General features: G+C 26.7%; 1 protein-coding gene across 1 annotated transcript; it reads left to right on the top strand.

Annotated features, from left to right (window-relative positions):
* Positions 1-6,366: 6,366 nt before the first annotated feature.
* LOC112278890 (cytoplasmic 60S subunit biogenesis factor REI1 homolog 2-like) lies at positions 6,367-8,343 on the top strand. Its single transcript, XM_024512760.3, has 2 exons — positions 6,367-6,861; positions 7,114-8,343. The coding sequence occupies exons 1-2, from the start codon at positions 6,546-6,548 to the stop codon at positions 8,025-8,027; spliced, it is 1,230 nt and encodes a 409-aa protein (XP_024368528.3). The 5' UTR covers positions 6,367-6,545; the 3' UTR covers positions 8,028-8,343.
* The last annotated feature ends 2,299 nt before the right edge of the window (positions 8,344-10,642 follow it).

The raw sequence follows: 10,642 nt of genomic DNA, 5'->3' as shown, positions 1-10,642 counted from the left end.
AAATCTTTACTATAAAAGAAATAAGATCCATGAAAGATAGCATTCTAATTTCTATTCTTATTTGATACTTTTGTGTATTTGTAATACTAAAGAGATGCTGAATCAACAACCAATAGATTCAATTCAAGAGCTATTACTTGCTAACTTATTAAACAAAACATTACATTTGCTACAACCTTCAAGATGATGTAATTAAAATAAAGATCCTTAAGAATGACATATCTCTTCTTAAATAGATGGCAAGATACAATATATTTGGTATCATGACCTTGGAAGAAACTTCTAATATTTGATGATTTTATTAGATATAGAAATGACTCTTGATGGTCTTCTAAATATTGTATTTGAAAGAAGTTAGAAAGGCTTCAATAAAAATCAAATAACAAAATGGTCTTCCCACCATGATATGAAGCACTATTAATGGTTGAAAAGACCTGTCAATCATCTTCAAAGAAAACAAAGATCAGAATATGTGACAAACATTATTTGTCACATCTTAGATTTTCTCAACATATGATGATTGCTCCTCATGAAATTTGTCCCTAAAAACGCAAGTAATATTATGAATATATATATTTACTATGATATTTACCTATATGATTAAATAAAAATAAATAAAAATAGATTTATTTCATAATATTTTTAGAGAAGCTTCTTAGAAGTTTCATAGATGTTGTTTTGACTTTACATGTATTTGTAATTGATTGGTAGGATAGAAATTTGATCAATAAATTAACTACATATTGGTAGCTTATGGAATAAGCTAATTATGTGGCATACATATAAAAAATTTGTCTTGCAAGTTAAGATATGTGTCTTATAAAGTCAATTTATTTTGGATGTCCTATAAGATATTTTCACGTAATTCCTAATTAAGAATATATATGGAAGCAAGAGTGAAGCCTTCTTCACTCTCGTCATTGCTTTTTTAGTCTTTAGTCTTGATTCAAGACTTTCTAGTCTTTTATTCTTTGGTAATAACCATTCTAATTTAATACTATATCATCTTAAGTGATTTTTTAGTTTTTTTAAGTGTCACAAGAGTGTATTGACATTATAATTTTTTGAGGTTGATGTCCTTGAATATATCTTAATTTATAAGAGATGTTTTTTTTATATATGCACTACATAATTAGCTTGCATCATAAGCTACCAACATGTACAACATGTGACTAAATGTATTGGCTAAGTTTTTAATCTATTAATTAATTACAAACTTGTATAAAGTCAAAGCCGCATCTATAAAGCTCCTAAAAAGCTTTTCTATAAGATACTATCAAATTAATCTATTTTTACTTATTTCTACCTATTCATATTATTTAGATAATTATTAAAATAAATATGTATTTCTATGATAATTTGCATTAATGAAATAATTAAATTTAGTTATGCTATTTGTATATAATAAATATATGTTATAAACTTCATTAGATTATTGATTTCTACTACATTCATATTTTTTTCTCAACAAAAGATTAGTACATCTTTATTTTCAATTCTTTATTTGTTTTTTATTTTTTTATATTTTTTTCTATTTTTTACCAACTTTTGTTTATTATCTTTTGCATCTCATGGAAAAATACAAGAAATTATGAACAATTTTTTTTACAAAAATAAATTCTTGGTGTGAAAATTTTATATCGAAATTATTTTTCAAACAAAAAAGTTGTACATTGTTATTCAAAGATAGTGAATATAATTAGAATTAATCTTGAAGTTTTATAAAAAGTATTTTTATTTACTTTATAGAACCTTAGAAAAGGATTACTAAGGTGGATTAAAAAAAATTATTCAGTTTTAAGAAAGAATTAAGAATAGTCTTTAGCAAAAAATACATTAAAAAGCTAAAAATTGATACTTTGGTAGGACCAATTGTAAATCAGGGTCAAAACCAAATTTTACGACAAAAAATTGTGCACCTATAATAATTATAAGGATCTTTTGTATATTGAAGAGTGAAGTTAGAGAAGTGACTTGCAAAAGTCTATTACAGCATTGATTTCAAGTAATTTGGATTAATTTTAAATTACTGAGAATTTTCCAAAATTAAAGATGTTTTTAATGATTTTGCATTTTAAAAAATAAAAAGAAATTTATATATTTGAGAAATTTATAAGCAATATAGTGAATAGATGGATGAAATTTTGTAGAGTTGTAAATTTTTTTTATCTTGAATATAGTTTATAAATTTAATATCAATCAAATAATTAATTTAAAATATATTAAAATTTGATTGGATTAAGATCTTAAATATTTGATTTTTAGGATCAATGAGAGTTTTTGAGATCTTACTTGAATTGAAGCAAATTTTTGTAAATTAATATTAAATTAAATTTAAAATAGTTTTGCTAATTTTAAGAGCTATTGAACTATTTAATAAGAAATTATTACTAGTAGAAGATAAAGATCAAGATTTAAAAAAGAAAGGTGGAAAATTTTAATTTTATCAAAATTATTATGCTTTTTGTTAATTGGTATATTATAATGTGTGTAAAGTTTCAAGTAAGAATAATATTTTAATCAATAATTATTAGAAATTTAAATTTTCCATAAAGATTGATTATGATTGATTATAATTTAGTTAGAATTTTTTAAATTTGGATATGATTATTTAGAATTTATATGGAATTTTTTAGGATTTTTTTATTTTTTATTTTTGAAGGATTCTATTAGATTTTTATTACAATTTGTAGGATTAAATTAGAATTTGGTTAGAATTTGGTTAGAATTTATATAGCATTTTTTAGAATTTTTTTTAGTATTTTGTATAATTCTTTTAAAATTTCTTTAAGACATTTTAGGATTTGATTAAGATTTGAATGAAAATTTTAAGTTTTAATTGTAGTTTATTTAAGATTCTATTAGGATTATTAAGCTTTTTTATTTGTTGCAATTTCCAATTTATCTTCTACAACCAAATTTTTGGTATATTTTCAAGCAAGAAAATATATTCTATAATAGTGGTGTAAAAAACATTGAAATATCTTATTCACTAGTATAGATATAATCTTAATAAATGCACATAGAAGTAATGTGAGAAACTAAGAAATACATCAAAATTTATTTCTAATTTTTATTAATAACATTATTTAAAGCAGAGACTAGTTATTCATAATAAGTTAGTATAAATAAATAAATAAAAACATATTTAAGAATCAACTTGTAGAATTCTTTTACAAACATAGAGAAGTAACTATTAATAGATTTACTTTAAGAATTGTTATTTGCAATAGTACTAGATGAAACACTTAATTTGTACCAGCATAGACATTGTTCCAATTGTTGTGAAGATATTTAAAAAAAACATGTTCTTTCTTAGAAGATTGATGTTGGTGTAAAATATTATTTATAAAAAAGCTTGTTTTGGCATAAAACATTATTGATGGTTACATGGATCTATCAACCACCTTTGTGTAGAATAAAGATCTAAGTTTGTTGGTAATATCATTTGATGGATTTTGGACTTCATTAATTTAGGAAGAAACAATAAAACTCTTCATAGAACTTATCATCTAAAAGAAAAGGTAATCTAATAGATAGATATATTCACTAGTATATGTACTTGGATTAATAGAATCAAATAGAAAGAAGTAGAAGTATATTAAATTATTGATATCTTATTAAGAAGCTTTTTAGAACCAATGTAGATTTTATATGTATTTAGAAGTGATTAATAGGTTGACAACTTGGCCAATAAATTGGCCAAATATTGCACATCTAATCCCTTGTATTACAAGTTGGTTGTAAGGTGTACATATTAGAAATTTATTCTACAAATTAAAAGTATGTCTTGTAAGTTGAACATGTGTCACATAGCCTATAAGACATTGTTATATAGCTCTTTAATAGATAGTATATATGGAGGCAAGAGTGATGCCTTTTCTATTCTTGTCAATGCTTTACTTGTACTCTATCTTAATTCAAGATTTCTTAGTCTTTTTATTTTTTTCAATAATCATTTTAGTTTTAATTCTATATCTATTTTTTAGCTGTCTAATTTCTTTCTTTTAATGATATAAGAGTGTATTGTCATTTTTATGATTTTTTTGTAGTTTATGTCTTTTATAAGAATATGATAGTTTAGAAGTTGTAATATACAATAGACTTGTGTGAAAGAGATAAAAAATTATAATTCTAATATATTATTTTAATAAAAATTATTAATTTTAGAATGTAGAAATTAAATGCATCAACTTAAGAACACTACTTATGACAAGACTTTCAAGTTTAGATAGTCAATATTCCTAAAATTCTAACTTAGTTTGTAATTCGATCTAGTAATTTAAATCTAATAACATATTTCAATTCTAACCTAGCTTCTATAGAATTTGGAAGACTTTTGTACTTAAGTAGAAGGTCTATTTACTTATGCTGTAGTCTTATTTTTTTATACTTTTATAAATATTAATTATTACTATTATTATTATTACAACATAAATCAACTATATTTAATTAAATTTAAAACATTTCAAAATCATTATTAATTGAAAAATTATTATATGATGGTTTATTTTTCATATTATTTATAAAATTATTTAAGTAATCATTTTCTTAAATTATCTAGAAGTAATATAAATTAAATTTTACTAATTAAAACGTAATTTCGAATTTTTCCAACTCACAAAGTTTACAAAAATATTTTTTTATTTATTTAAATCTAAAATTATTAATTTAAATCTATATTTTAGAATTTTTTAGTTAATTTTATCATAGTATTAAAAATATCGAAATATCCAAAAGTACATATTAAACAATATACCAATTTTTTAAAATTATTCATTTATATTTGATAATTTTTTAATGTTAATTCAAATATATTATTAATTATCAATACCAATATAATGTAGTTATAATTATATTCACATTATTATATAAAGAATGTATATAACTATTTCTATTCTTTTAATTCAAATGATGATTTTCATGAATATATAATAAAACATAAGTTTTTAATTGATATTTTTATTTAATAATATTATTTTTTAAATTTTTATACTTTTAATTAAAATTTATATTATTTATTGATAATCTTATTTTAAGTTATTTAAATTAAAAAATAGTTATTTAAAAATTAAATTAAACTAGATTAAAATGTATAATAGATTATAGTATGACTTTTATTAGTATTGTAACATACCTACTATGCTCAATTAAAAAGAAAAAAGAAAATAAAATAAATGTAATGTAATGTAGTATTCTTGATTAGTGTTTCTTCAAATTATTTAATTTTATAGATTTGCAATACCTCATATATTATGGATTTATGTCATGTGAAAAAATCATTATGTATTGTCATGTGATTTTTTTTTGAATGATATCTCAATTATATATTTGTTTACAATCTAAGTTTAAAAACATACATCTATTAATATTATCAAATAAAGCTTGATAAGAAAAATACTTAAAGATTTTTTGTTTTAAGTGTTACTTGATTTTTTTTAATATTAATGAAAAGAGAAATTAATTGATTTATATTCTAGAGTTTAAAGTTGAAGAACATTTAAAACAATTTGTCTTCAAAGTAAGTATTAAAGTAAAAATTATTACATAGGATAATTAAGTTATCTTTAAATAGTCATATTGATTTTAAGTTACAAATAATAAAAAATTATTGATTCAATATTATTAAGAATTTAGTTTATAATTAATTATGAAGGTAATGAATCTAAATATCAAAAATTTATGACTAAAGAAAATTAAAGACACAATGAAGATTACAGTAAGGAACTTGAAAAAAATTATATGAAATGTATTGAAATTAAATATGGATGATAAGAATTAAAAAATTTTAACTTTACAATTTTAATTTTGAAGAATTAAAAAAATAAATAAGTTTAATATATGTTGTATTAAAGGTATTTATTTTTAATTTTGCACTACAGTTCAAGTTACAATATCACATTATTCAATATCATGAAAAGGTTTTAAAATGCAATGAGTCCCAAATTTTTGAAAACTGAAAGCTTTGGATAAGAAAAAAGAATAAATATTAAAAAAAATATGGTATTAAGTTACTAAGTAGAACATGAAAGATAAAAAGCATTCTACTGATTGATATAATTTGGATGAAAAATGGATTAAAAAGGAAGATGAAAACTAGGATGAGAATGTGGATGTAACTCATCAGGATGGAACAGAGGACACTCGAGAGTCAAACCCTAAACCCGCGATTCTTCGTGGGATTCTTCTCCGGAGAGACACTTTTGGCTGATTTAGGGTTGCATGAGCACAACTCGAATATCTCTCTGATGGGAAACCGACCAACTCATGTTTCCATTGAACCTTCCAAGCTTCCAATTCTGTCCCTTGCAGTGTGCTTCAAGTATATATCCCACGCTATCGAATTTTCTTGCGTTGTGCCCTTGCAGACTGAGGGGATTGAGCAGCAGATAGTGATGGTTTGAGGATTTCTTTTCTAAAGTATTGCGGAGTTTGGTTTAGATTTTAGAAACTGAGAGAGAGAGAGAGAGAGAGAGAGAGAGAGAGAGAGATAGGGAGAGACACCAAAAGAAAGAGAGAAAGAAGAGGAGGAGGAGGTGGAGAAGATGAGAGGGCTCGCGTGCAATGCTTGTAACGAAACGTTTGCGGACGAGGAGACGCAGAAGAAGCACTACAAGACTGAATGGCACCGCTACAACTTGCGGCGTAAGGTAGCTGGGGTGCCCGGCGTGACGGAAGCTTTGTTTAATCTTCGAATTGAGGCTCTTGAAGCGGAGAAGAGCAAGAAGGAAGGTGCTCGGTTGCTGTACAAGTGTGCGCTCTGCAACAAGGAATACACTACCTCGAAAGCTCACGCCAATCACTTGCAATCGAAGCTTCATATTACGCGAGCAGCCAGCGCGGATGCGCCTGGTGATGCAGGTACTGTGAGGTTTTCTGTCCACTGCTAAGGCATGGATGGAGCTGTGTGTGAATTTTTAGGTCGCTCGAATTTGGAATGGGCTCATCGATTTTCATATTTTTGTGGTTTCGAGGCCGTGCTATTAGTTTGCGTCCTTTGTCTCAATCATGCCTGTCCTGATCGACAATACAATTTTTTCCGTAACGATGTATCTGTCTTTCCACGGTTTCGTTTAGAGTGTTATTCTTAGTTAATTTTATGGTTTGTTTCAGGTGTTGCTGGAACTCGTCCAGCTCCGATGAAGCCGTCTACGGTGATTCCAGAGCCAAACAAGGCACAGAGTGCGAAAATAATTGCCGAAGATGAGGAGAGCGAGGATGAATGGGAAGAAGTTAGCGAAGAGGACTTAGTCGAGGACGAGAAGGATGACACAGTTGCAGATATGGCTGAAGACGATCCCAGCGACGATCCACTCGCAGGCCATTGGAACTGTAATGACTGTCTATTCTGTGGTAAAGATCTCAAAAGTATTGAGGTTTGCATAGATCACATGCACAGAGAGCACGGCTTCTTTATTCCCGATGCTGAGTATTTGAAAGACCCCATAGGCTTGTTGACTTATCTAGGTTTGAAAATTACCAAAGGTTATATGTGCCTCTATTGTGACGAGCGAGGAAAACAATTTCACAGTGCGGAAGCAGTCCGAAAGCACATGATAAATAAGAGCCACTGTAAGCTGCGCTATGGCGATGGCGAAGGGATTGCCGAGGAGGAGTTGGAGGATTATTACGATTTTAGTTCTAGTTACAAAACACCGGAGGATTTCCAGTTGGTTTCCGTGGATAGTCTCAAGTCTTCTGTATCATTAGCTTCCGGAGGTCATGAACTTGTTATTAAGGGCTCTGGTGATGAAGCGGGAACTGTCAAGAGAATTGGGTCAAGGGATATGGCGCGTTACTTCCGGCAAAGACCTGCTCCCTCAGATAACCGTAACGGCGTTGTGGTTAATGCACTTGTTGCGAGATACAGAAGTATGGGATTGGCAACCCAAGAACAACAGTGGCGCCTTCGCAACAAACCTGAGGAGCAGCAGCGGAAGGCTTCTCAAAGGGCTGAATACATCCGTTCCAAAATTGCTCTCAAGAACAACGTTATTCGAAATCTGCCTAGAAATTGCGAGTATTAGATAGATTAGGAAACTACAAGTGACTGATTCACTTGACTGTCAATTTCACTGTGCTTGATGTTATACTATGGATTAGCTATTGAATTGATTGCCATCAATTCTCATCGTTAGGGCTTCAGTTAGAAGTAACTGTATTCGAGAGTTTCTGCTCTCTTCAGTTTTACCGCTCCGAAACAATTTTAAAATTATGTAGTTTTGTTTTAATAATAGTCTTCTGTCTCATTCCCAGAGAAACATAGTTGGTTCATTTGTTTTTAAACCAACTGTCTTTAGTGATATTATGGTAATGTAAGCTTCATGGCAGGTTCTTATCTGATACACATTCTTCATGTGTTCTTCATGTGTTTTTTTATTGCATGACTAATTCAATTTTCGACAGCCGATGAAATATTGCTAGTTAGCAACAATCGATTTTCAAATGTTAGCTATTTTACGTCACTTTATGGTCAATGATAAACCATGAAATTTAACAACTTGCCTTAATGGTGTGTGCCCTATGGCTTGTGTTCAAAAGTATTTAGAAAAGGAAAAAATTAATAGTTTAGTTTACAACTTTTGATTATAAAATTGAGGATTTGGAAAGTATGTAGTTGAATTTCATAGAGGGTAAAGCAATGAAGGATTGTCTAATATCATTGTTAAGTAGTTGAAAGCATTCAATAGTATAATAAACATACTTATGACAAATTATTTTGTGCTGAAAATGGTAATTATTGGACAAATAAACTTTGTTTTAATAAATTGTGGATATGATAGAATTTTTGGATTAATTAATGATAGATTATAATTTATAAAATACATAAAATTATATTAAATAATATAATGAAATTTCTTAGAGTTTACAAAAGACATTGTAAATTGTACAAAAGTTTTTGATACAAAATATAATATTCTTGATAATATATTATTATTAAATAATATTATAATTACTAAAAAACATAAATTTATACAAAACATAAAATATTTTTTTTATACAACAAAAGTAATGTATTTTTTGTTTTAAATTATTCAAACGTAGATAAGAACTAGGAATTTATTTGTTGGATGAATCTTTGATACACATCTATATTTGAGGTAGACAATTGTCATAGATACACTATACAAGAGACCAAACAAAAAATTGAATGAAAGAATTTCAACAAAAAAACTAATAAGAACTTAATTAAACTTAATGAGTACAAGATGAACACTAAGAAAGATGAGCTAGAACTCCAAGAGGTATATTGTCAAGATTATGGATATCATCAACCTTAACTGTAAAATATATATATATATATATATATATATATATATATATATATATATAAGGAATTAGAAAGCTTTTCAAGAAGTTTCCATGTTGCTTGAAGATGAAATAATCTTAACAAGCTTCTCGAAAAGTCCTTTTATTGCTTGAAGATGAAGTAATCTTAAAAAGCTTTTGAAGCAACTTCTTTAATCCTCTTAGAACTTTCTAAAACTTGCTAGAATATTTTAAGAACTTTTTAAGAATCTTTTTAAAATCTTTTGGAATTTAATAGAATATTCTTAGAATATTCTTACTAAATGTCCGTAATATCATTTCTCTTTCTAATTCCAAATTCTATAAGGAGTATCAGTGTCACATTTGATTTTTTTATTATATATAATATCCTAGCAGTAACTTCATTGAAAAATCATCTTAAAATAAGTTTAGGTTTTTGAAGATAGCATCAATGAAATTCTTATACCTTTTACGGTGCATTATTTAGATTTTTTGCTAGTTTCCACATAGATTCATTGATATCATAGCCGTGCTAATGAATAAAATATTCCAACTTGCTTCTTCTTTGTTAAGAATCAAAGATCTTTTCTATCTCATATTCTATATGTTTATCTATTTCAATGCAAAGTAGTAGTGGTTGTATTCTTCTTGGAATAGTTGATTTTGAATAAGCTTCTAAGAAGAAAAAACATAAAAGTCTGGATGTACCTTCATAGATACAAGTAATTCCAACAGATAAGCTACTAGATTGATTTGCTTTTGAATACAAAATAGCCCTAGTTTTTGATAGTCCAACTTATTGTAAGATCAATTGGTTTTGATATTTTATCAAAGAAACCAAACTTTATCTGTAATTTAAAAAGCGAGGAATTCTTTTTTAAATTCGTTTGAAGATACTTTGTAAGAATCTTAAGTTTCTTATAAATGGGACTTTATAGTTGTTTGGAGTTGTAACAATTGTTTTATAAGATCTTTAGCTCATGGATTTTCATCCTTTGATGTAATCAACAAATCAAGATTCGGATAATAATCATAATTGGAATAAAATGGTATTTGCTGAGTTGAAGCATGAAGAGTATTACTATAAAGAAATTCTACTAAAAATAAATATAAGGTCCAATCATCTCATTGACAGTTGATGGTACATTCCAAATACTGCTCCAAAACTTCATTGACTTGTTTCATTTGACCATCTGTTTGAAGGTAGAATGTACAAAAAAGTTTAATTTCTACCTTGAATATCTAAAAAAATGTTTTTTAAAACTTTGATATAAATTGAAGTCCTCAATCAAAAATGATGTCATTAGATAAGGTATAATATTAATATATATTATCAAAAAAGAACCTTGCCATTTTTTTTTTGGAAATTATT

This window comes from Physcomitrium patens, chromosome 2 (assembly GCF_059467195.1).
Source record: "Physcomitrium patens ecotype Gransden chromosome 2, ASM5946719v1, whole genome shotgun sequence".
Lineage (NCBI taxonomy): Eukaryota > Viridiplantae > Streptophyta > Bryopsida > Funariales > Funariaceae > Physcomitrium > Physcomitrium patens.
The sequence above is the reverse complement of the archived record's forward strand: the minus strand, read 5'-3'. Positions and strand labels throughout refer to the sequence as shown.

What these genes read in the sequence shown, in the direction of transcription:
- LOC112278890 (XM_024512760.3), top strand. Translation starts at nt 6,546, where the DNA reads ATGAGAGGGCTCGCGTGCAATGCTTGTAACGAAACGTTTGCGGACGAG. An exon ending in GGATGCGCCTGGTGATGCAG is followed by an intron (nt 6,862 to 7,113) that starts GTACTGTGAGGT and finishes GGTTTGTTTCAG; the next exon opens with GTGTTGCTGGAACTCGTCCA.